At 39.0% G+C, this 27,569-nt stretch overlaps 2 protein-coding genes across 2 annotated transcripts in view; both read right to left on the bottom strand.

Moving 5' to 3' along the window:
- mybpc3 (myosin binding protein C3) overlaps positions 1-14,513 on the bottom strand; it is a 30,192-nt gene extending 15,679 nt beyond the window's left edge. The window contains exons 1-14 of the mRNA XM_053426343.1: positions 14,268-14,513; positions 11,055-11,324; positions 7,891-8,079; positions 7,045-7,122; positions 6,458-6,606; positions 5,955-6,072; positions 5,788-5,836; positions 3,271-3,330; positions 2,441-2,464; positions 1,020-1,183; positions 797-929; positions 621-623; positions 409-533; positions 212-317 (exon numbers count right to left, since the gene is read on the bottom strand). Of these exons, the coding sequence (XP_053282318.1) occupies positions 212-317; positions 409-533; positions 621-623; positions 797-929; positions 1,020-1,183; positions 2,441-2,464; positions 3,271-3,330; positions 5,788-5,836; positions 5,955-6,072; positions 6,458-6,606; positions 7,045-7,122; positions 7,891-8,079; positions 11,055-11,324; positions 14,268-14,292 (1,493 nt within the window). The 5' untranslated portion in view covers positions 14,293-14,513. The remainder of the gene's footprint in view (positions 1-211; positions 318-408; positions 534-620; positions 624-796; positions 930-1,019; positions 1,184-2,440; positions 2,465-3,270; positions 3,331-5,787; positions 5,837-5,954; positions 6,073-6,457; positions 6,607-7,044; positions 7,123-7,890; positions 8,080-11,054; positions 11,325-14,267) is intronic.
- Positions 14,514-17,426: 2,913 nt separating this feature from the next.
- Positions 17,427-23,748, bottom strand: spi1b (Spi-1 proto-oncogene b). The gene is made up of 5 exons (XM_053423694.1): positions 23,364-23,748; positions 22,733-22,823; positions 21,399-21,601; positions 19,488-19,638; positions 17,427-18,540 (listed from the first exon to the last, which is right to left on the bottom strand). The coding sequence occupies exons 1-5, from the start codon at positions 23,403-23,405 to the stop codon at positions 18,227-18,229; spliced, it is 801 nt and encodes a 266-aa protein (XP_053279669.1). The 5' UTR covers positions 23,406-23,748; the 3' UTR covers positions 17,427-18,226.
- Positions 23,749-27,569: the final 3,821 nt, after the last annotated feature.

Below are 27,569 nucleotides of genomic sequence, written 5' to 3'. Positions count from 1 at the left end.
GACAGGGGATGGCAGACAGTTTATCAAGGAGGAATGTTTGTTCATTTTGGTATGAAGGGGATGTCACCCCCCCCCCCCCCCCCCATCATCTCTCTACTCATCAGGTTGTTTTCATTGATGCAACACAAATCAAGGATTTAATGATCTAAGGCCATAAGAATTCAGCTGCTAACAGACGGTGGATTTATGAGCGTGAAGAAGAAGAACTAACCATTTGACATTGGCTCCTTCCTCTGAGACTTCACACTCCAACTCCACCCGCTCACCATTCATGACCATCTGATCCTCCAGAGTCTTCACGATCAGGATCGGAGGCTCTGCAGAGAACAGATAAGAACGAGAAACTTACTTGAAACTCTTGATCCTGCAAATCCATATTTTTCTGGATTTCTCTAAACCTCTGATCACCTTTAACAAAGAGCTCGGTGGTGCTCTTCTCCTCCCCCACCACACAGCAATACGCAGCATCATCCGCCAGTGAGCAGTGGTTGACGGTGAGGTAGCGCATGTTGCCGACACTTTCAAATATGTACCTGAACAGAGCAGGAGGATTTTCGAACACTTATCATACAACATATTGTTTTCCAGGAAACCTTTGTTCTTGTTTCCATGACACTTACTTGCTAGAGAAGTCCCGGAACCACACGGTCGGGAATTTGATGAAATAAGAGTGAAAAAGAGAAAAGACAGCGAAAATAAGAAACTTAAACAAATGAACCTGAGAATTTCTGGTCTTTGTTGAATTCATAACAATGTACAGGCACAGCACGTTGATTGAGATGAGGCGGATTCAAACCTCCCACTCGGATGGATTTCCTGCCCGTTCTTAAGCCATTTCACCTCAACATCTGAATTGGCGACCTCCACTGCAAGTTTTATTTTCTGCCCCTTTTTCACTTGGTAGGCAGGATCCAACTTTTTCAGGAAAGCTGAGTTCATACGTACGATATGATAATCAGTCAGTGTTATTTTCCCCTACATTTTGTTAGATCAGGAGAGGCTCATTAAAAAAGTCCTACCTTCACTTTTCTTCTCTTCCTTCTTCATCTTCTTCAGTCGCTTCAGCATGCCCCGCAGGTCGGTGATGCCGTGCTGAAAAGCAATCTTCTCAAATTCTGAGGCAGGAGCGTGGCTGAGAATATTCCACACGTCCACGTCGGGCTCCGCGTTCACCTGCACGGCTCTGATCCACAGGAAAAACAGTGGAGACGAAACCATAGTATGACGGCTATAACAGACATACGCTAACAGTAACATTTTGGTAATACTTGTATTATTTACAGATAATTTACTATCGAAACGTAACAAGCAAATGAGGATTAGTGAATCTAGATTTATGCATTAGTACAAGGAATCAAGTATTTTTATACAAAATCATAATTCCCTGCAGTAAGTGTTGTACAATATTTCAGATTCACCTCATAAAATATTGGTCATTTTGTGATCATGAACAAGATAATGTCTGTATCTTTATATATTATTAATGATCTCTAATATTAACCCTCTTCACTAGTTTAAGCAAACATTATATGTTCATTGTTTTAAGGCCTTACTCAAGCTTCTCACCTCCCTTGTTCATATGTATGTAAATGAATAATCAATTTTAAACCTAAAATATTTTTTCCTGAGATTCATTGCTTTGTAAATTTTTTATTTTCACAAAATTTCATTCGAGGTGTTTCAGCAGAATCCAAAATCTATTCAAATTTTTTTCAACCATGAGCTAAAGATTATTATAGATTTTTCCAGTGTGAACACAGACACATGTTGAGCGTCAGGCTGGATTCTCGACACAGCACCGGTCTGTTGTCTCTGTGTGTTTTTACCACACCTGTCCACTAAGTGTCCTCAGCAACTTTTCCTCCTCATTCATTCACAGACTGCTGACTCGGTTCCTGCCGCCTCTTCTTATCAACTCGTCAGTGTTTGTGGGCAACACATTGTTTTAACAAGTTTCAGCTGTTAATCTCTGTTGCATGAGCTGCTTATACTGTTTCAGCCTTTTTGGCTCTTTGTCTGTTTTCTTGTTTCTTGTTTCTTGTTTCTTACTTGTTGCTGCATTTGACTGATCAGAGAAAATTGCCTTTTTGCTTTGTATTCATGTTTTGGGTTTCTATGGTTTATGTGCTATTATTTAACTGTTTAAGACTGTGAAGGATTATTAAACATTAGGTCAAAATAAACCTGACGTATGCTATAAACAAGCAGGAGACAATTCACTGTAGAAAAAATGTGTGCACATTCAGTATGATAAATCCTTAATACTATAGATTTGCAAACAACATAATTTGATATTATCACTTATTGATCAGATGATAATTGGAAAGCATAACAGCTCTTCCAGCATTGTCATAAATTAATACAGTAATTTTTTTTAAATAAATATATTGTTAAAATAACAGAATCTTCTTTTCCACACAGCTCGTCAACAATTTCTTACCGATGTGAGGTTTTTATGAAACTGCTGCTCATTCAGAGGAAGAACCCAAGAGGCAAATATGGCAAAACAAACCAGACGAGTTAAAACACAGCAGAGGAAACACAACCAGCATATTAGAAATATTATTTCATCACACAGTAGGGACCCTGCGATGAAGCACGGCTGTTATTAAATACAATGTCAGTTCAATCACATGTTAACAACATCATGCTTGAGATTAGAGTTCGACAAATGCTCCAGTTTCTCCCGTGCACAGAGAACAGGAAGTGTGTGTGACAGTCGTGTCTGATGTGTTTGAAAAGTGATTTTGGCTTTAGAGAAAAAACAAACACGATTAGTGAATCTCAGTGGCTGGAGTCAAAATGTCTGGAAAAAATAATAATAAAGGGGTGAAAGAAACAGCAAATCTGTGTCTGTTAGGTAAAAAAAAGTGCAATAAGTTTGGGCACGTAGGTTTCCAGGACCCTTTATGGTGTGAAATGAAGGCATAATTGGATGCATGTGTATATATGTATGATGTCATTTCACTGGCAGAAAAGCAAAATACTTTGGAGAAACCTTTGCAAACTCAATATGATGCCAAACCTCATTTGATATTTCAAATCCGGAGAAAAAGGTCACATCAGGTTACTCTTACGTGTTAATGTTGATTTACACGCAGGTTAAGTTTGTGATTATTCCAACTTTAAGTTTGCAGATGCAGACGATGCTTACTCTCTGAAGACACGGGGGGGGGGGGGGGCGATCCAGAAAGAATGAGATTCAGACAGAGTTAGATCTTAAAAAAGTGAAAGGCTTTACATTAAAATCCCTATTTTGTCCTTGCTCACCTCTTCTTTAACAAGGTGCTGAAGTCCAGCTCTCCTGAGTCTTCCTTTCCATCGGTGCTACTGTGGAAACATCGGCCACCAGCAACAAAACATCAACAGCACGAAGAGGCTTCTTTATCTCTCCGAAGAAAAGATAAATGTTAATACTTTACAGGCATGGTTTGTTTTACAGTAAATAAAACAGATCCACATACCCAGGTTTTTACAACCCACATAAAAACAAGAGAAATCGTGTTGGACTGTTGACTGACAGGGAACGAGTGGGTTGATAGATACAGTGAAAGTGAAGACAGGCAGATGTTTTGCTGGAGCGACAGGTGCTGCCATGTTTGAAGGAACGGGGCCACATTTTGGGAAATACACCTCGTGGATTTATGCCACTTCAGTGTTTGTGTGGAACCAGAGCTTGGGGTCCATTAATGTAAAGACAGGAGACAGGGGGAAACCATTAGAAGAACTGGTTCCCCTCGCAACAAAGATGGCAGCCAGTCATTTTAATGAAGGCTGCTCACAGCGTGGGTAGCCTCAGACTTCCAGGTTTGCATCCATGTTGTGCAGCCCACTTTACATTTCTGTTTCTCCCGACTGACACATACACTTATCGTACGGATGACGTCTTGAAAAGCATTTTTAAGCATTTTTCTGTGGAACTTTTACTGAATCAGAGAGTTTTACTGAAAGTAAAGAGGCAGACAAGAAACTTAGGGAGAGACAGAGGATGACCTGGAAGAAAGGATGCTACGTTTAAGCGGTCATAACGTTAAAGCCTGTTTCTTCTTGCTTCTACTCCTGCTTCACCATCAAATCTTAACCCCAAGATATGAGCGCCGTCTCCAACTTTTCAATTAACTCTTGGCAAAACGTTACTGAGCACATGTATTTCCCAAAATGATAAACTGTTCCTTTAAGCCATCGACAGCAGCAGCAGCAACAGTCGTCCGAGCAAGAACAATAGAAAACACTCAAGGTTAAAGAGACAGCAGTGGCTCAATAGAGGGCATGTTCACGTGGATCAGGAGATAAAGATCAGGTCGCAGATTGGACTGTCTGCTTGTTTCCTGCCTCTGATCCGACAGAAGGATTAGAAGGTGAGTCCCTGGTTTACGTGGTGAAGTTACAACACACCACGGCTGCACTTCCTCTCTGTGGCAACCGCGTGGAAGAGCCCGGCGCGCTCTCTCGATCAAACCCCCCGTCAAAGCCCACTCTGTGGTGGCTGTTTGTGCAGCTGGCTCTGCTGTTTTGATTGAGACCCAGGAGGGGATCAGAGAGAGCTCCCGGCTGCAACAAGTGCGCGTTACTCAACAGTTTAATAAACCAAATATCTTGATATCGAGGGTCAAAAGGTTAACAAGGTGACAGTTTGTGTAAACAGCTACAGCTCCGTCCGGGTCTCAGCTCTCTCATGATCTCCCGGCTGTGTGAATCAAAGTCAGCAGATCTGAGGCGGCAGCATCCAAAACACTGTTTCTGTTCTTCGACAAATCAGAGTTTGAATTTGAGCCTCCGCTGTTGCAACAAACCACTTTACTACCTTGATGATGGTCCTGTCCTCTTCTTACCAGCTTCACTCCTGATAGGTCAGCATTTACATGGTTATTCTTTCACATATAACATGGTGATAATAATTACCGGACCTATTCAATCATATTCACAAACTTATTTAAAGTGTAAGAGGTGTTTAATTTGTGCGTTTTCCTTCCTTTGACCTCTTAATGTTTTAATTTATCCAGTTTCAATGTGGGCTCACATTTAGTCTCTAAGGAATTGAATACAAACCAAAATGCAAAGAGCACCAAATAAGGGTTGCATATTCATAGTGTAGTGTAGTTCATGTTCCCAGTAGATAGCAGGATATAGCTAAATTCATTCTTGATTTAATTTGGTGACGCATTACAAGATATGACATTAATTGAGATTATGAGATTTAATAGATGGTTGAAGTTCCAAAAAAACAACAACTGATAAGATATTGGAGCAAAAGAAGTATGGTCAAAGATATTCAGTTCGTAATCATTACTTATCAACAAGGCATCAGATTTAAATGTTTCCTTTAAACACATTTTTGAAGAATGTTTTTAATAGATGCTATATTGTACATGTCAAAGAACTGATATTCTGATATTGATTCTGATATTCTGATTTTATTAATGTTTATCAACTTCTATGAACTGACTTATTGTTTAATAAAATGTTGTGATTTTTTATGTAAAATGTAAGGAAAACCCAAATAGGTCTGATCCTATAGGTAACATGATTTGTATAACTTCTGTACAGAGGCTAAACACAGAGGCTGACATTTATAACAGTGTGATACCACTGAAGAGATGTGCCAGGGATCCAGCACTAAAGCACTCGCTCAGCAATTACCATGAGCTCTCCTGTGTGCATCAGAATACAATATTTACCACAAATAACAAACAGGGATAATCAGTGTTTATTTAATTTGAATGTTAACTCTGACTAAAAGCATTGTATATTTTCTACAAAGTGATAAAGTGTCATAGTATAACTTACGTGCGCCTGAATGCTGCTCTTATGTCGAAGCCCTCCGGAGCACTCGCCTCTGAAATGCAGAGCATAATCCACAGTTATTGTCATACAACGCAATCGTGTCGGTGACCAAATCATTAATCATGATTGTAAGCTACATTAACAAAATCAAAAATACACAAAGTACTCACCATGCACGCTCAAATCAAAATTGCAGCTGTCAAACTTGTCCCTGGATGAAACCTCACATCTGTAAGCTCCGGCAAAGTTCGGCTTGGCTTCGATGACCAGCATCTCGAAGGTGTAGACCTGCAGCCACACGTGTGAGGAGAGATGTGAGGGAGGGTCCATGACAAACATCTTTCATCTTACACCATAACCTATGAGCTACAGAATAAGCTTCATACATAGAACATCATAAGTCAGCTTCAGGTTTAGGTTTCCCCTGCTTCATTTCCATGTAAATATTTCTCATTCTGTTTTATTCTGAAAGGAAATTCGTAGAGGGGCTATCTCTGCCGCAACTTCACCTTTAAGGTTGCATCTCATCGTGTTATCATGTTCAAAGAAGTAATTTCAACCCAATAAAAATATAAATATGTCCCATGGGAAGTTCAAGAAAATGAAATTTTTCAAAAACCATACATTTTCTTCTTTTGATATCCATGTTGCTGCTCTCATGTCTTCTCGGTACCTTAGTGTTGCGGTCGACTGCCTCCTTCAGCTGAAGGTGCTTCCCAGTCTTACTGGCGAGGTCCATCCACTTCCCTTTGAACCATTTAACGGTGGGTTTCTTCAGTAATGACCCAGCGTTCACTTTAGCCACAAACGTGATGTTTCCACCTGCACAGACGTGTCAGTTGTCATGTGGTTTAACAAATTATCTGATATACAAATAAGTGTAGTACCTATAATTTAGCAGCAGAGACTACATATTTTGTACATTTTCTGTCATGTTATATCGGTTTGCAAATTTAAACAGCAGTGAATTTCATAGGTTGGAATTTGACATGTACATATCTGTTTGGTATTATAATCCCTTTCCTCATCTTTATTTTCATTTTTTAAACTCTAAACCTTGTTATGAATTAAACAGGTTTCTGTCTAGCAATACTTGACAAACCTTCAACTTTCTGTAGTATAATTTTAATTGTTTCCGACATATTAGAGGAATTCAAATCTTAATCGTCACTTATGCATAATCTTCTATCATTTTGTTTTTGTTTTTAGTTGTTTTCCAAGAGAGATTCTAATCATTCCTGTTTTTATGAAGTCACTCACCCACAGTCACTTCTCCACTCTGGGGTTTCTCTGTGAAGATTCCAATCAGGTCCTGTCTGGTGTCTGGAGCCTGTTCTTCTGAAAACAGGTTCATGACAGAAATGTCAAAAGTCCAGCAGCAAGTTGGAAATCAGAGGAGGGAAAAAATACCACCTTCATTTAGACTGATGCTGAACTCTTCATATGAGCTCGGAGCCATAAAGGTTTCATCTGCACTATTTGAAGATTTTTCCCACTTAATTCAAAGCACTTACATTTAACCTAACATTCTGAAATTGGGTTATAACAATTTAAAATACAAAAATTCTGATAGTATTTTTTGAATTCTTCCAACAGGTGATTCAAAATCTGAGGGACTCAATCAAAGTATCAACAGCAGAATATTTGTTAATTTTAAGAGAACAAATGAGGTTTTGACACTTGAATAAAAATACATTTTCAAATTTTCTGTTATTCATTTGGGAGGAGCTTAGATCCAAAAGCAGCGTACAACTGACAGCTACAGTTTGGTGTCATCTGCATAGCAGTGATATGCGATGTCATGCAAGTAGATAATTGGACCCAGGAAAGTATTTAAAAGTAGCAAATTTAAATACCTGTATTCAGGTATCATGCATCAAAGGGTGCTGACGCCACAGGGGCAAATAAACATGTAATTTACACCTTACTGACATACTGTGTCTTTGTGTGTTGGTGGCAGCAACTCTTTAACAAAAACACTGGTATGTTTTGACCTTTCAGGAGGAAGCTGAAGTCAAAGATCATAATCGTGTGGGCAGCAGAATGGTCCAGACAAGAGAGTGAATGTGTGAGTGATTATATGATTGTTGGAACTGAGTAACTCACCCTCAGCTTGAGGAGCATCTTTGGCAGGTGGAGCATCGGTTGCGGGCGGAGGGTCGTTTGCCAGAGGGGCATCGTTAGCTGGTGGCGCGGACTCGACCCCATTTGGTTCTGCTGCAGGCGGAGCGGGGGCCTGTTCTGGTTCAGCAGTGGTCTCACCAGGTGCATCAGTAGTGGGCTGAGCTGGAGCTTCTGAGTCACCAACATCCACAGAGATAACAAGGCACAAGTGAGCAGTAAAGTACAAACACAAATAATGGGCCCGACTTAATTTATATGTGTTGAATGAATATGAAAGAACACTTACGCATTCAAAATGTGTCTAAAAAAGAAAATAAGTTTAGCAAATGTCTTTTGTTCAGTCCAGAATATTTAAGACACATAGTGTGTACATTTTCTACATTTGAGCTTTTCATGTTTCATCTATCATTCGTCCAAACATTGTTTCGTCTCTGGCAAACATTTATAGCCCAAATATTTCTTTGTTCTTATCATATTTGAATGGCTGACTGGTTTTCCATTCGTTATCAGCTGCCTCTTCTGAGCACCAGTCAAGTGGTGGTTACTCATGAGGAAATAATGTGCTGGTGTGAGGGTGAAGGTCAACATGCAGCCAGAGCCAGAGTATGAGTGGCGTTGATATGAGCCCCAGACAGCTGTGGGCAGTTGTTTGTCGCAAGCTGGGCCCATTAGTCTGCTGCCTTTCTTTAAGATTTGTTTCCACTTTATCAAATCCAAACAAACGACCTCGAGTCTCCCTGACGGAGTAATGGCACAAATGTAGCTCGGTGACACACTTAGCCCTCAGTCAGTGCAGTGACTAACACGGTGCTCTTTAGATCTGGTAAAGTGCTGGACACAATGACTGTGAATACGACATGATAACACACGCTCACAGAATCTAAGGAATGGTCCGATTTTCTTGGAAATGTGCTTATTCACGATGTTACGACGAGCTAAGAGACAGTTAGTTGAGCTTAGCTTAGCATCAACAATAGAAACGGGAAGAAACAGTAACACAGAGGCAGGATAATTTGTACAATAAGTAAACATGTTTCTAAAGCATCATTAATAGTTCAAGTTCCCTCAGTTTAATAGACTTATGAATAACTGAAAGTAATCTAATTTGAATTAAATATCATTAAACAGCTTCTGTTTGTAACGTTGTGTTGTCTACTGTCACAGACAGAGCAAGCCTCCATCCATACTACTATGTTTTATTTTGAAAACTGTCACGTGAACACTCAAGTACGCTGGGCAGGTGCGTGCCAATATCAATCATTCCCTCCAGCGCATGTAAACAGTTGTAAATGCAGAATTTAATTGCACAACAGCTGTAAGCAAAGACAACAGGGTCAGCTGGGCTGGTTTTGATTATCCATGTTGCGTTGTATAGCGGTAGCAGAGGCTAATGCCTAACTTTTCTTCTGGAAGGGGGTTACGTGGAAGGAGCCTGACAAATCAACAAAGGCCATGATATGACTGAACACCCGATCAGCCAGCAGTTGTGAGTGTCTATTTAATTGTTTCCAAACATCTCAGTTTCCACCCGTAAAGAATAAAACCAAGCACCTTAATTTTAAAGCAAATATCGGGGCCAGCAGCGTTTGGAAACTTCACCATTTCATTCACCAACGGCTCTAAAACTCAGGAGCAGTGTGGACAGCAGGCGTATCAGTGGCAGAGTTGATGCGTTAGTCGTACGGATGTAGCCTTAAGGATGAACTACCCCCCTACATAGGATTAATAAGGCCCCACACTAAAGGAGGCAGTGTCATTTGTAGTTTGTGTCTCTTTGTTGTCGTTGGAATGTTAACAGGTAGCACCCTTTGACTCCACTAGGGATTTGGTTTCACAACTGTAGTTTGAAAAGGCCGAAGAGAAGGAGCGATAATTGATTCCAAGTCTTTTTTATTCCGATTGTCACGTCTATTTAAGGAGATTCATTAATAAGATTTAGGGGAGAGCGGGGTAATGTGGGACATCAGGTAATGTGAGACACCCCCTGTGTCTAGGCAACGGAACACATTTGTGGTCATTTGACCATTATGTTTTTAAGCCCCTCCCATTCCCCCCTTGCCATGAAGGAGAAGTTGCTGCTGGTGCTGTGGAAAGTATGTTTTTTCACAAAAATTTGTTTTTTGCATGTAAAAGTAAATTTTCTTGCTTGGAACTTATCAACTGTTGAACAAATTGAATCAGTAGAAAAACTTATATCATACATGTTGGTGAACTTCCAACATATAAAACCATGTGATTGATGCTAGCTGAAGATTAGCCTGAATTGATAAGAGATGTTGTTTTTCTAAAATTGTGGCTTCGGGGTAAAGTGGGACAAATGCTGTGGGGTAAAGTGAGACAGTGTCTCACTTTACCCCACCATGAAGCACAAGTTAAGTTTAGTCTTAAACATATTTTAGTGTTATATTACATCATATATGTTTTATTTTTAATGTCATAAACATTGTAGAAAAGCCATCATGCCAAGAAACTATACACCAGGAAGACAACCTGGGGCCAAACAGCCCTCGCAGAGATGGAGAGTGAAGACGCTGAGGTCATGCAAGGAAAGAAGTCCTTAAGAAAAGCTGGAAGGGATAAAATATTGATAAGACAACCCTCAAAAGATTCATAAAGAAAAAAGAGAAAGGAATCCTGAATTAATGGGAAATGTGTAAATTTTACTCATATATATCATTTTAGCTCGTCTAAAGGTGAGCAAATGTAAAAAATGTCCCACATTACCCCGCTCTCCCCTACAGTGCTACTATGTTTTTTTTTTACCACCGCTGGACCTAGCCAGGCTCGCAGTTTAACCCCTATTTGCAGTCTCTATGCTAAGGTGAGCTAGTTGTCTCCTGACTGTAGCTTTACACTCCCCAGTGGTATCACGTGGTATCGATCTTCTCATTTAACTCTCGGAAAGAAAGGGAATAAAAGTAGGAGTGTTTCTCAAAGACAGACAGGAGGCTGTTTCAGGAACTCGGAGTGGAGCAGCTGTCAGACGGTGCAGCGTGTGTGAGTTCATGTGCAGAAACATCAAGTTCATGCAGTGCATCAAATATTCATTTCCGCATTGAGTGCTCAGTTTCACTCTGTGCTCAGTGTGGATTATACAGCCTGTAGGTGAGCGAGCACACCCACAGCTGCCGCATCAAAGTCCCCACCTGGCTTTGATGTGACCTTCAGGTCAAACTTGACCTTTGACCCCCCAGCAATCACTGCATAGACATTGGCGTCCTCCTTGGTTATTTCTTTCATAGTGAGGGAGTGCTTTTTTCCGTCGGCTGTGATCACAAATTTGTCGCTGCTTGAGATGTCCTTTGAGTTGCACTGCCATTTTACTTTAGCGTCAGACTTCTCGGTTTCTGCTTCAAACAGCACGGAGGAGCCCTCCTCTGCCGCCTGAGTCTTTGGTTTCTTGGCAAATGCTGAAACTGAAGAGGGAGGGTGGATTTCAAAATAGAAGTTAGCCCCTTTTCTTCTTACCACATATTTTGTTGTTAGCAAAAACCTTGATGAGAAGTAGGTTTTAAAGTGTTTTCGTCAAGTGAGATAACAAAGCCCTAACCCTAACCCTGCGTTTATGAGGATTTTGTTTCATCGGAACGTCATATCAGAAGTTTTCACCATTTAAAAATCTAAACTTGCCCAAAAAACGCATACAGAGCTTTATAAGACATTGCAATAAAACATATGTCTTAAAAGCCTTTAGATATAAATTCCTTAAAATGCCCAGAAAATTGGGTACAAACATTTTCCTGAGTTTGACTTTCGCATATGAAGAGCTCAGCAGGAGACTGTCTGGGTCTGATGTGTTCACAACAGTCGCTGAGAATTTTTCCTGATGCGTTCTCACTTGGGTTCACTCGGAAAAATTCCTTACATTTCACCAGAGGGGTGGCGGTAAATAAATCTGCAACTGACCCTGCAAATCCTCATTTTAACTAAAGATAAAGCTCCTGAGCTGAGTGAAGCCGCTCATGTGGAACAATGACAGTGTTGTACAATCCTCAGCTCACTGGTAGGAGCTGAGTGAAAACCAGTGAATTGACCTTCTCTGAATTCTTCCCAAAACAAACATTTGGCTGTCATACATATACACAGTGTTGGTATGATATGGAAATACTAAAAGACTTCAGTAAAACATACATAAATAGCAAAAAACGAATTAACAAACAAAATAAAGCATGACAAGGTGTCTGTGGACAATCTGTCAAACTATTCATCTTGTGTTTTATCACTCATTGTGTAAAACATCTGTCAACTTTCCTTTTTTTTTTGAATTGTTCATTGTAATTCTGGAACAAGGATTTAAAAATAGCTCCTATAGCAGACACGTCTTAAACAGTAACACCATATAAGTTTGGAACTATTAGACATGTGTGAGCAGAATTCAGATGCATGTTACTCACAGGTGGAGGCCTGAGCAGTTATGCAGGGCATTGCAAAACCACGCAATAAAAATAACCAATCTCCACATGCTGCAAGATGAGCCTATGAGTTTAAATATAGGTTACATATGTACTGGACTAATAAATGAGGCTGGCAGGCTTCAGCTGCAGCAGGGGCGCAGGTATCACAGCGGAGGGATTAAGTCGACTCTATTTTAGTGACTGTGGAGGCTCAAAAAGAACGACGTGCCCTCAGTGTGTCACGACATCTCCGGTCATCTTGTCGATTATTCATGTCGCTTCACCTTTTACCTGACTTTGACCAAAGTCAAAATGAATCCTCCGCTCTATTTTAAAATCTCACCATTCCTTGTTTTGGATTCCTGAATGAGATCCTATCCATCATTGTTTCATCTGAATTTCAAATGGATAGTAAATGAGCTGACACATAATTGACTATTGAAGTTATTCACCATTTGCTCACAACAATGATGTAACTAGTTTACTCTCGACTACTCTGTTTACTAAGGTTTATGTAAAAATTCAATCGCAATATTGTTTGTAGGTTAAAGTAAAAGCTAATATCAACATAAACTTTTATTAGCTGACTCATAAAATAATTGCCTATAGCCTTTATGCTGTTTATCTAAGCTGAAGGTCAAAACAAAAGAGACAATGATACAGACTGTCTGGCATGTTTCTGAGTCACTGACACAATTTATATTTATAGGTCACAACATTAACACATATTAACTTTACTATCAATATTTATGAGGATTTATGGCTGTGGTTTTGTTTGAATTATTGTATGATTGTAATTTGTTCCCCTTTGATTTTGTTATTCTTAATAGTCATATTTATGTTTAAGTTGAGTTTTTGAAATGAAATAAAAGTAAAAATGTGCTCCAGAATAAACCAAGTTAATTTACTTTTTCTTTATATAAAGTTCCTATTTACTGTGGCTCAAAAAGTGAAAACAACTTTCAAACATTCTGTTGATTCCACTGGTGTTAATTATAATTGGTAATAATGCTTCAGGCTCAAGACAATCATAACTGTTATTGTCCTCAACAAATCCTTGACACTAAAAGTCTTAGCAGCCGTGTGGCGCTGCTCTGTGTCATCTGACACCAGACACATCCTCACTCCACACACACACACACACACACACACACACACAGAACCGCTTTCCACTGAAGACAGGAGGGGAATAAAAAAAAACTGTGGAAAGCCATTTGTCAGGTTGGAATCCTGTCGGGCATTTTTGGATCAGTGATGCATTTTGTGAATGCAGTGATGCTGGAAATGTGAGCGTGTGGATTTCACATGGGACGATGTTTCCACCAGGACCGTGTGTGACGTGGGGTCGTGACACGGTCAGAGGGGCTTTGTACTAAGGATGGATAATTGCTCCAGCTACTGGTTCCTAATGTTACGAAGTTAAGCCATAGATACATTCAAATTAAAGGTTTTGTACTTTTACTGCCACTTCATCATGACCTTACTGTGAGCTACAATCATCAGTTTTACCCACCTCTCAATTTCAATACACTTTATAATTACTATTTATATTGATGTTTAAGGGATTTCATGATGTTTATTTATCTTAAATAAAATTTGAGTAAAAGCTGATAATCGATTTGTTATTATTATGGGACGAAGAGATCACTGTTATTACACGATTAAGTAAAACTAAATAAAGACACGTGACGCAGTGCAAAACAGTTTATCATGAAAACAAGGAAGCGATCTGAAGTGAGTGGTTCAAGTGAGAGGCGCTGTCAAATATTTTCTTCTTTCTTACAGGACAAAGAAATATTATTTAGTGTCATTCTCCTGCAGTGTAGATGAAAGATCAAGATTTGTCTACGTTCCCCAGATGAAGACGATGTTTCAATAAGAATGTGCTAATATCCCAAAGTTGACATCTTTACACAACTCACTGGAAGTTGATTCATTTTCAAAAGTGGTTGAATCGTCACTGACCGTTTTTTTTGACTGGCTCCGGCATCCTGAATGATCTCCTCTCCTCCACAGCGTGACTCACTCGTCCTGCTCAGTCTGCTCTCTCTCTCAGCCCCTCTGCCTTTAATAGTGCTGCCAGCCTCCCCTCCTTTCATGAGCCATCCCATCGCTCAGGCATCTACTTTTATTTTTTTCCCCAGGCCCAACACAATGTCCGAAAAAGCAACAACCACCCACTCATCAAAGTTCATCCCACAGCAGCGGCGCCCCCCCTCCTCCCCACCCCGCCGCCAGTAATGTCTGACCTCTCGGGCTATATTTCAACCATCCTCTCCTCCAACACCTCGGCTGAGTGACAGGACTCGAGAGGGCGGGGAGAGGATGTAAGGCAGCAGTTAAATTTAGAAGCTTGGATCCAAAAAAGAAGTTTGTTTGTTCTCGTCACATCCCTCCGTCACCCTATAAATCTGAGAGTGAATCCTGCAGAGGTTGGAATGAAGAGAACCTCAGCTGGTCTGGTGCCAGAGGCGACGGATTATCCCTTGATGGACGAGGTCTTCAGGAAATCTCTTACATTTGCAGACCAATAACCAAATAAATTATAGGTTCATCAAAGACATTTTTAATATATTGATTTGATTTAACTTTAATAAAATGTTTTTCTACATTTTGAAATTTCAATATCAATTTCAACAGCGCATGTCTTTTTCTTTTTTTTTATCTCAAAACTTTTTAGTTAAAATGTCACTGTTCTAAAACACTTAACTGTTTATATACGTTATATTCTAAGTACCCTTTTCATGTAAAGCACATTTAACTGCATTTTATACAATGGAAAGTGCCAATAATATAAATACTTTAACATTATGATTATGATTATTATTAATGGCCTATTATTGTTATTATTGTTGTTGTTGTTGTTATGCAGTGCTCATTCCATTCTATTCTATTACTCAGCTATAGTTAGGGGTATCGTTTACACCTTCACCATTGAGAGGAGCTGTTGAGTCTTGGGACACCAGGTGCTGTTGTATATATATATATATATATATATATATTTATATACTTACACACTGCACGGTACTTTTGAGCAAGTTATTACTCTTTATTCCTGAATATGATTTAATTTTGAAGGTTTGATACAAATACATTTCATCTGTAAAAGTGAAATCTGTTGAATAGTTATCTGTTTAACGTGGGGAGGGTTAAACCAGTTCATACGACTCCGTTTGTCTTTGACAATTCAGAGGCTAAACTTCGCTGTTTTGGAAAATGCTGAATCAAACAAACTGTGAAAGCTGCTTTTAAACAATTCAAAAACTTTTATTATCATGACACGATCAAATTAAACTCTCAAGCCTTTAGAGATCTACTGGAACACATGCTCTATGTCCCCTGATAGGAATCTGTCGCTCTGACATGTGTGATAATGACAGCTACACAATCAAGCTGTTTGAGTCAAAGTATGATATGAAACACAAAGAAAAAACAGATTCAAAACTGCATGTCATGCTGGAACAGATGGTTAATGTGAGAACAGCAGAGGTGTGAGTTCAGAGAGCTGGTGTCTGCAGTGTGTCCGGCCACAGAGGCCGATACATGTGAGAGCTGAGTGACAAGCCACTTCACCTACCCCGGCACGTATTAACCTCATAGTTCCTCATCGTTCACTTATCTTCATAGCTGTAATGACAGGTGAGCGACCTCTTCGGTGCATCTCACACCAAACAACCCGATAGGATCTTTACTTCTACGTCTTCTCCTTTTTGGGCCTAAACTCCGTTGTGAGATCTTGTCACTAAAAATGTTAAAATACACAGATGAACCATTTATTTTGTCTACAAGCAAAACACAAAGCGTTACAATAATATAATCACAGTGAACATTCCATCTCATTAATGACATATTGGTGTCTCCCTCTTGTTTTAAATATGAAATGGAAATTGAAATATGTACAAACAGTGGTTTTACCGATAATTAAAGAGAACTTAAGAAATGAGGTGATACGAACATCAAAGGCAGAAGGCTCGGACCCTCCTGGACCTTACTCATCATTAAAGCATTGGATTTAATTTTGAAAATGTGCAAAGAAACATTTCCAAGATATATTATGCACCGATAAATGTGTGTATATACATTTAAAAATGCATACAGGACATAACAGTGACTTGCAGTTAAAATGGAACACCCCTTTTTCTCTCTTCCCCCGACTGTACACTATTAATTATAGTTATTAAAGAGCAGTCGGTTATAAAAGGTTATCCACTTGAATGTAAAGAGTTAGATAAGAAGATGGATACCACAGGTTTAGAAATGTATCATATCATTTATTGTATAGAGATTTAATATGAACTTGGTCTCTGAAACCCTCACAATCAGACTACAGGAAGTCACTGGACAACAAACAGGCCATGACGTGACTCCACAAACTGTTGTGTTTAGATTTCTGTCCAGATTAGATAATATGAGTTTATCACTGAGCTTTAGACGGGTAAGACAAGATAGAAGGAAAAATGTTATTACCTGCCTGGAAGCAGGTTCCAACTACTTCCTGTTTCTCAATGGAATGCTAAGATAACCCCCTGCTGGACAAAGCTTCATATTTACCGTGACACTTTCTCAGTCTTTGTAAAGCCAATAAACATACGTCCCTAACTCTCAACTAACTTTTATTTTTGCATCAAAAAAATCGAATTAAACTAAAAAAAAAAGAAGGATAATTTACCAGAGTTTTGAACCTGTCACTGTAGATGATCACGTTGGCCAGTGGTGGTTTTGACACCTTGGATATATTAAACGTATTTCAAAGTGCGGCCTTTTCATTTCAATGAAACTTGTTCAGCCAGCACATGCTGCACGTACTGTCTGCTAAAAAAGTTTTGTATGCTTCCTGTGGGCAAAACTATGACGCTCATGTGTTTGTGCCTTTACTCTCACAGCTGCAGTCGGTGGCATTTGATATGTAAACTCAGTTGCCAGTTGCAAATACATTCTAATGCGATGATAAACAGCTCTGAAATGAATCCTGCCTTCATTTAAAACTTGTGTAAAGAGATGTTGGCCAGTTTGGTGGATGTTTGTGTTGTTTCTGAATTTTATTGCATTTTACAGAGTTTTACAATATATCACTGATACAATTTTGATAAAATATATTAAGCTCACAGAATCAGTGACAATCACTTCTTAAAAGTTTTATAGACTTACTTTAATGTGACGTCACCTTTTTATCATCTTTTTTTTTTTAATTGTCACCATGTGATCACAGTTTTATGTGACATCGTCTTACACACACAGTACTTTGCTTTCGACTACCTCAACGTTGTTGTCTGGCTTTTTTGTCAAATATTCGATAAGCCGATTGTTAATTCTCTTGTTTTAGCTTTTTTGATTTGCGGTTAAAGCACTTTGTAAACTTGGTTTTTAAAGGTGCATAAAGTTTATTATTATTATTATCATTATTATAGACTCACTGACTGTATCTGAGTGTAATGATTTCAATACTGATATTCAGAAAATGGCTGAAAGTTTATGCTGCTCAGTAATTCTTTTCATTCTTTTAATGCTGTTCATTGTATATTTCTTTACAAGACTCTATGGAAAACCTTCCCTCTGAACCCTTGCGTCACATGACTTGCAGTTACAACTTTGGCCACCACATGGAGACTGCTGCTCTACGAAGCAGCCTGCTGCCACCACCTGGAAGTAGTGGGCAGGGGTCAGAGTTCAGGCTTTGAATATTTCAGGATGAATCTGAGGGAAATCAGAACATCGGATACTTAAGGCAAGTGGTCTCTGTTATGTCTTTCTATTCCACAGTTTCATGCTGCATAACCCAGTATTTTCAGGGGATTGATTCCTCTGTACAGCAGGATTGGTTCTATTCACAAAATCCTAGAGTTTTTTCCAGAAGAACAAGGTTATTTAAGCATCTAAGACCAGTGACTACTTCTAATGACCCCACCCGGACTTTTCCCTGCTTCCTACATGTATGTTTTTCTCTCCTGGTGCCCCCTCCCCAGGATCTCATCGCTGAACTGGTACGTGAGCTTCTTCTTGATCTTTTTCACCTCTCCGGTTTTGCCATAGTTGCGCAGAGCTCGAGCCATCTTCTGGTAGGTCATTTTCTTGCGGTTGCCCTTCTGGATTCCCCAGCGGTGAGCCAGAGCCTCTTTGTGTTTGGAGGAAAACTGGAATGTCCCTTTGTCTCTGTCCACCCACCAGATACTGTCCTTCATATCGCCATTCCTTAAAAGATCCAGCAGGAACTGGTACAAACGGATCTTCTTTTTATTTCCTTTTGGAGAGATCAGAGAATTCTGTGTATTAATAATTTGGTTGTGCACAAATTCGTTTACACATGAATTTAGAAGATAAGAAAAGGTCTGAAATTCTGTAACATTCATTCTAGCAGACCTGGGGAGGGATGACATTTTAAATGTATTCTTGTCAAATTCAGTTCATAGAATCATAGAGCTGTAGGGTTTAGGTCACAGAAGGTCCTCTGACACAGGGGACTACGTTGGACTGTGAAACAGTGAGTCCTGATGTGCTGGACACGACATCTGCTCAACAAACAAATTGCTGACACATTTCTGCAGTAAAACTTGGTGACTCTAAACCGTGCGGACCAACAACCTGCATTATTCCCACAACCCGATGTAAAAATCCAGCTTTGGAGACAAAAACCACGACGCGACATTGTGTTGAGGATGTGTCACCACCGTGTAAAAGCAGTTGTGCAACAAATAGCTCGTCCTAAAACTGCGTTGTAAGCTGTCAGCAGAACATAAAGCTGACGTGAGTCAATACCCAACCTCCCCCCACCCCAAATAAGACAAACTCTGGCCTGTAACCCAGAAAAGAACAGCTCTCATTCTTTGCATGGTGGATGGAAACCATTAGTGTCCACTCACAATTATTAAATATCAAAAGACACATCTCACCCCCTAGTGGGAGGAGTCGTGGAATCAGAGAGACGACGAATGCAGCATTGTTGCAGCACAACCACATGTTGACAATATGAGCAAGGCAGCAATTGGACCTGCTTCTACTTCTTGAGGTTCAACCATATAAAACAAGTCCAGTGACTTAGCCTGTCTCCATATACCATGACCTGGTTGACTGAGAGACTCCACATGGCCTGCACAGTTGCTGTGTCTTAAAGTGTCAGTGTTAACTGCTTACCCCCCACACACACATACATAAAGATAATATGACATGCCCTGTGAGTCGGGTCCTTACCCAGCTCTCCTGGTATGACATAAGGAACTCGATCCCTCAGACACTCTTCATCAGACACCTCCAGCGGGGGACTGCGTCCTCCGTGGTCTTCGTCGTCAGAGCTGCGCTGGGACACGTGCGGCGGATACACAGTCCGAGGGAAGAATGCAACCTTCAACACAGAGTCAGGGTTACTTCTCTAAAAAGTCTTAAATCTTAATATTTGATGATACATTATTGATTATTAAATGTTTGAAATAATATAATTTAGAGTTTAAAAGTGTTACTTATATTGTATACGTTGTATTTCGTTGTCAAGTCTATATGGTATTTTAATAGTTACACAATACTGCCACAGTAGTAAGTTAATAAGAAGATGAGGAAGAAGAAGAAAAAATAATTCATTGTATTTATTGAATTTAAATGCCGCTGCTGGTATATTATAGTCCAATATTCCTAACATCGAACATAGCACACAGCTCAATCTGCATGAGCTGTGGATCTGTGTGATCTGTATTAGTAGATGTGTGTCTGGGTGGGCAGCAGTTAAACATCGTTATAACATCCTTTATAAAAACACAGTGCCTGGTGGAAAGCTACATTGTGAACACACTGTGTGAATTGTGGTTTTCACATCATTTTCCCTCAACACGCTTCATGCATTTAGATGCATCAGCACCTTCTTTCCACACTCAAACACATTTTGCTTGCATTAAAAAGTAGCAGCCAATGTTTCACGTGTTCGCTAGTGAAATGTGACGTGTGTCATGAGATCTAAAAGCACACATGCTTTGTGGCCTTGTGAGGGAATCAAACAACAAATTTACAAGTTTAAACTTATTTATTTTGTCAATGTGTCTCTGCATTTACCCTGAAACCAGGCGTATGAAAAATAAAGTTTTCTGTATTTCCATGGAAATGCAATTCGTTTTATAAATCAATGAATCATTTACAATGACAGTCATTAGTAATGTTAGTGATAGTATTGAGGTTCACCTGCAAGTAGTGCTAAAAGGATAGATTACATGAAATTTATAATTTTTTTGTATATGTAAAGTATTATTTTCTATTAGTTATTTCAAGTATTTAAAAAAAATATGAATTTGTTTGCTTTTTACTGCATGACATGTATTTTATGTGCCATGGTCACCAGTGAATTATTTATATACTTAAATAAAGTATATTATGAACAGAGGAAGTGTTTATGTGGCCAGCTTTACTTTTGTCTGGAATTTAATATAATTAATAATTAAAAGATCATTAAAATAAGCACATGGATATTTTTCTTTTAAATATGTGAAGCACTTTAACATTTATTATCTTGAGTCAGATTGTGCTATATAAAAAAATGATCATTCCTTTTGTCCTATTAAGCACTTCTGGTCTTCACAACACGACTCAACAAATGGTAAATGTATCGGAAGAGATTTGAATTGTTGTCTAAAACCATCTCTGCTCTGTAAGCTCAGTAAGTTAAGTTGAGACTCAGGGCCGTGTTTATTTATATAAATATATATATATACTACAAACTGAAATAAAAAGAGAAGAAGAAAAATGTATAAACTAAAGATTTTCTTGTAACTCAAAAGATTCACTTCCTGATTTTTGTCAGAGGACCCTAAAAGGCCACTTACTCTAAATGTCCTTCTGATTTGAAACTCCACTGTGAATTATGCTGAGTTTTCACTTTGCTGTGAATCTGAAGTAGATTTGAGGATTAAGAGACTCAACAATATCCATTAGCATGTGTTTCAGTCTTATAACATCATGTAACCAGGAATCGTTGTTTTTATCTTGTCTCCTTTAGCACCAAAAAATACTGAGACCCTCGAGTCTGATTAGTAATTTACATATTCAAATTAACAGTGAGCGAGGACACCACGTTGTACAAACTGAATCATAGGATATTTTATGGGTGCCCGATGGACTCACCTGTTGCTGTAACACATGTGCATGTGCATGTGCCCCAAGATTTGGATCAAGCAGGCCTTCTGGGTCGTATCTTATGGCGTCGTGACGTATCAGGCCGGGCGGGTGGTGAGCCTGCACGCTCTGCAGTTCTGTGAAGTTGGCTTCTTGGAGGTTTTCAAATTCGGCTGGGTGCACGTGAGGGTGAGGGTGGTAGTCCCACTGATCTAAAGTGAGAAAAGTGAGAAACGACACAAGGCCACAGGCTGTTGGATGGTACACCACTGGTTTGTTTTCGATTGCAACTTGTACCTCAAATAAAGAGCTCAGGAAGAATCCCTTATAAAATATTTGTTGATTTCTTGTGTAAAGAATGATTAAATTAACCGACCGATGAATCTTTATATTTGTGATAAGACGTCTAAAAGTGTGAGACAGCACTTGACACTGAGCTGTTAACTCATAGTGCTTGAGTTGGCATTATCTGAAATTACATGTGGAGGATAATAATGGACCATTCAGCATGAAGCTCTTTCCTGTTTGTTGCCACACTAGCGGTTTTGCCGCAGCCGCTGACTTTGAATTTGCACTTTTTCGCATCGTCTTTGATTTTTTCCCTCTTATTGTTTTTAATCTTTTAAAAAGGAAATTAATCAATGTTTAACCCGTTATTTTCTATGTTTTAGGTTTAACTACCGAAAAAGAGTGGAGCCAGACAGAGGCGAACACTTCACATGAAAAAACTAATCCAAAATGCACTGGTAAATAAAAGTCTTGTCACGCAGCCTCATCTTGATTTCAAGACGCATTTATCACAACTACAACTGGAGCCTTCTCAGCAGCACATCTTATGCTCTAACACTCCTCCCATTGAGGTTGTTTTGGTGCAATATTCAAAACAGTTGATTACCAGAGAAAGTAAAGCACCTCTCTTGTATCAATAAAAACCCCTTGGGGCAAAAGTCGTTCTATGTCTGTAGTTGAAGCAGCCAAAAGAAATTGCATCTGTTTCCTGTGTTCCATCCACCCTGATGTGGTGCGCTCCAGCTGCCCGCACTGCAGCCTTTTTATGTACAGTACAACAGAAAAGTTACTGTCACCACATCAGGCCATGGTGGTGGATTTGAAGAATAAAAAGAGAGATGACTATAAGAAATGAAAATAAAAAAGATTGGAGCACCGGGTTGAATACAAGATTCATTTTAGAGGATCTAGTTGATGTAATTAACATTCGCCCTCACAATCGTTATCATTTGCTTCTGTTTCCTAGTGTTTTAAATCTAATGTCAGCAATTAAACAAACAAGTGACGGTTTGACTTGATAAAAAATGAGACAAAAATGGTGAAGTAAAACTCACCTGCCTGGATATCAGTATCAAGGACATATGGAGTATAATATTCCGTGATTTGAGGTCTGTAGATCTCTGGGTCATACATATCTTCTGGATGCTGCAAAAGCAAATAAACAAAATACATTATACATTTTCAGACACAAAATAACATTAAAATGAAAATCTTTTACTGCTGTATATACTTCAGACGGCACACATCAGCCCTGATGTGAAATATTGATACTCAGCTAATTTGGAAAAATATTAACATCGTCTCACAGTATACAAAATATACAAAGTTTGAAGATTCTTTGAAACATCTTAGCAGTGTTTTAAAACTGAGATGAGGCTTCAACAACATTTGTTATAATGATCTTTTTTCTTGCCACTGCCGTTGTGAAACTCTCCAGAACGTTTGAGTTTCATTTTCACGGTGATCTCAGTATAAAAGGCTCACACTTTGTATCCTGTATTCAAAGTGAAGTAGACTCAAAAAAGTCATGTACTGAAAAATGAATATTGTCCATCCTCTTGAATATCAAACGTGTTTTCATTTTTGTCTTCCTTTCAAAATAACACAGGCGTTGCTTTGAGCCTGAGATGTTAAAAGTCACCGGAGAGTTTCGAAAGGCCTATAAATAAAATAAAGCATACTTACAGGTGGGATGAGATAGCTCTCCATTCTGTATGGATGCAACATGGAGACCTCTTCTCCAATGGACCGACTCTAAGACGCTTTGCTGGCAGAACACTCTCAACCTTTCAAAACTTTTGCGGCACCATTGCACAATGTTTCAAAATTTCCTCTCACTCAACGAAAAAAAAAAAAAAAAGTCTCCGTCTCTCTTATTGTAACGCTCACAGGGAGCGTCGACCTTCACCACCGTCGAGGGCCTTCAGCCGTCTCAGATAAAATGGATTAAGCGAGGCCTGCTGTTTAACTGTGAAATGAAAAAGGAACTTTTGACTTCTGTAAAATGTGTGTGGGTGGGAGCAATCGAGTGTGTCTGCTGAAGCTTCCTGGGCATTGATGATTTGTCTGAAGAGACCATGACCTTTTTATCAGGGTCTATCTACTGTCCCCTCCCTCAAGCAGCCAATCACCACCAAGGGTTTTTTGCCCCACTCCCTTTAATGCTTTAGACTTTTAACATATTTTTAATTAATGCATGTGTTGGTTTCCACACCAGTAGAGTCACTGGTCAAATAGAGGATCTAAATACTTAGTTAGTGCAGGTTAAAGTGAAGTGTTACCCAAAATTCTTTATAACAATTAACTAAGTGAATTAAAAGGTTTATCAGAACATGCCACTCCCCTCACTTACAGATAATATCAGACAACACTAAGAAGCATTAAATGACTAGAACATTATAAATGCATTTATTTATTAAATGGACATGATCTCATTTACAGTTCACATGCACCACAAAGACAGTGTCATTCATTACGTTTGTCAGCACATCAAACGGCCGGGTTTCTAACTGCAGTCCTGAAACTGACGGACTGAAAGTGCACATGGTGACACACACACACACACACACACACACACACACACACACACACACACACACACACACACACACACACACACACATCTGGAAGATAAGATGGAGGTACAGTATCAGTGGTGTAACTACACTGAGGTGAATGGAGATTACTGTTATCACAAAGCGGAGACGCTGCTCGAACCTTTCCTGGGGGAACTGATTCCATCTGCTGCAAAACAACAAAAGCCAAAAAAGAAACCACCAAAAGATCTGTTTTTTTGTAATTGGTATAAATAAATGTTGCTGTTTATTTTTGGTCCTCTGTGTGTTTGTAAGACAAAATAAAAGTCAAATTGGCTACTAGTTTCTGAACATATTGCAACTGTTGATGATAAGATAAGACAATCATTGCATGGTCCGGTAAGTGTGTAGCACTAAACCTGAGTGTATATTGTAAGACCTGCTGTTTTAAGAAGATGGCTGCAGTATTGAGATAAGGTTATTTGCTGAAAATATATTTCTGAAGGATCAAAACGTTCTTGTTATATTGATCTCCTACCAACATCAGTATGTTTATTCCTGCTGGTGCTGAGAGCTTAACAACTCTGTCATAACTTTGACTAATCCTCTCTAAAGCACTATACAGGACAGTGAGGTACAGGAGTGACAGAGGAATACAGTGCTGTGCAGATTCACAGTGAGTACACCACTTCTCCTCTCGTGGATTTTATCAGGTCACAGCTAAACTGTTAAACAGGTGGTTCAGATCATTTGTTCTTTGTGTGTGTTGTAACTTTTGGTCAAAATGTCATCCTGTCCTCTTTCCTAACTGATGCAGGACATCAGAATCTCTGTATGTGGAGCTATTAAAACCTCACAGACTGTGGCCAGCCCCCATCTTAATCACAGCTGGTTGAACAAAACCGACGGTGTATACAGCAACATTTTCCGAGAGTATTAATACCCAGCTGCAGCAAACCAGGCACTATTTCCATCACAACTATTTCCAGTAAAGCCAAAGTATAATGTAGTTTTTTCTGGTGATTTTTTTGTTCATCCTGAGAAAAAAAGTGACTAAAAGCTGTTTAAAAGGTTAAAACTTAAGTATGTCAATGTATTAAACCTAGTCAGTTTTTATATATTTTTTAAAAGTGCTGTCATTTTAATAGAAGTACCTGGATCATTAAAATAATAGTAGTAGTAGCAGCAAATTTTAAAAAATACGAAGAAAATTACACAGTATCAGCCTTGAAATATACATTATGATATATTTGGGTTTAAATATTTGATCTATTATTGTGTACATTAAAGCTGCAGCTGGTAAATGCAGATTATTATTGTTTAATGTTGATAAACTGTCCTAATTATCCAAATCTAACGAGGAAGCAGTGGCTACATATTTCAAGAGTGAGGGAAACGACCAAAACAACCTTATTACTGCGGGTTGAAAATGTAGAAACCTCAGAAAGAGCTGCATGGGAAAAAATGCAATCGATCAGCAAAATATCAGTATCTACAATATTGATTAGAAGAAACATAATGTAATAATGGAAAAGTGTTTCAATGTTTAAAGTATTTGTATATAAGGAAATGTCGGACGGAGATGAAGGGAGCAGCAACAACCAATGAATTGAGGAGTGATTGTAAGTAATGGTGGAGTATGAGAGCAGATGAATTGTATGTGAAGCCGTTTTGTTGTTATCATTGTCCATGATCAGCTGCCAACACGATCAGGTTCCATAATCCACCATCATGATCCACCACAACTATCAGGATCCACCACAACTATCAGGATCCACCGTCAGCGGCAGCCAACACGATCTCTGTGTTGTAGTTCTTGAGTCAAGAAATTCATTTAACCTGTTTTATTAACCAGGAGAATAAATGTGTTTTATCCAATGATACACACAATCACTTCAAACAGATCTGTGAATGGACAAAAAGAAAATTATCTATACCGTGGATTCGTCGTCAAACTTTCATCAGGGTGAAATTCATACAGGCAAATTTTAAAAGCTGTATACAATTTATTAAAGTTATTTGAGAGGTACAATTTGAATAGATATAATGTTCACAGGCAGTGGGAGCTGCTGCCTATTGTGTGTCTTTTTCTGACCTTATGGACACTAGCAGACTATAAATGTATGATAACAATTTGACTTGACACTTTCAGCAGCTTAAAGAATGATTCAGTCAAACACGTACTTTACTTTGTCTAGTGTGGTTATAGCATCATTGACTGAAGAATTGGATTGTAAACTTTTATTGAAGTTGCAAAATAAAACTGTAATAAATTCAGCTCTGCCCGTGCTCGTCAGAGGTCTGTGTTTCCTCTTTACACACAGACATCTATAGACTGTCTGTCTGTTTGCTTCTCTCAGCATTTTTCAATGACTTTTTAAATGCCCCCCTAGTTTTCTACACAGAACTCCATTAGTCGCTGTCTGTTTGTTGTGCTTGTGGCCTGAGAAATAAAGTACACGCATACAGTGCATGCACACCATGAGTGACATATTATTAAATGAGGAACTGGGTACTCTTGTCTCAGATTCAGTTCCCTGAAGTCCGTCTTTAAATGAATCCATGTTGTGTCATATGGTGTGGATGATCCAGGCTCCGATAAGAGCCGGTTGCTTTTCGTTGGTGTTTGTTTTCCTCTGAGTTTTCTGGGACTTGAAGTTGATTTCCACTGTAACCCTTTAATTGAAGTGCCAAGTCTCTGAGCAACCATGTTTCCTCCTTGATGCAGTGTGTCCTGTTGAAATGTCCTTTGAGAACAAACTGAATCCATACGAGCTCCAGGTGCCGCAGCCCAGTTAAACCTTCACTGCCTCAGTCTCTGTGGGAAAGCAAAACCAAAGTGCAAGAACAAGAACAGACATTATTGTGTAAGACATATGTGAAAGTGCAGTTGAATCATGGAGGCAGATTACATTTTGGTTTCAGTACAACAGAAATATTTTCCATCATCATTGTTTTTCCATTTCTTATTATCAAACAGTTAAAGTAATGTAACTGGTGGGTTTAAACCCAAAGTTGTCATTACCCGGACAGATCACATGATGTATTGTGTTTTTTTTAAATGTGTACATGCTACTTCTTGATCTCTTGCATTGAAAATATACCCACCTTGTTAGGTACAACTCTAAAATATACTGCATTCAATACAGAATCATAAATACTAGACAGGAAGGTGTTAATTTAGGTACGGCTCAAGTTGAAGTTTGTAGTGTACAAAATATTTAACATGATTTTCACACTCCTTCCATGGACTCAACAATCCAGTGATATTGGCTTTATATATTGGCTTTTATGTGCTGTGTATATTGGTGGAAACAATGACACGAAAAGAACACAACAACCACACAAAACATGT

The sequence above is a fragment of the Pleuronectes platessa genome, chromosome 1 (assembly GCF_947347685.1).
Source record: "Pleuronectes platessa chromosome 1, fPlePla1.1, whole genome shotgun sequence".
Lineage (NCBI taxonomy): Eukaryota > Metazoa > Chordata > Actinopteri > Pleuronectiformes > Pleuronectidae > Pleuronectes > Pleuronectes platessa.
Note: the sequence above shows the minus strand (reverse complement) of the source record. Positions and strands in the feature narration are given on the sequence as shown.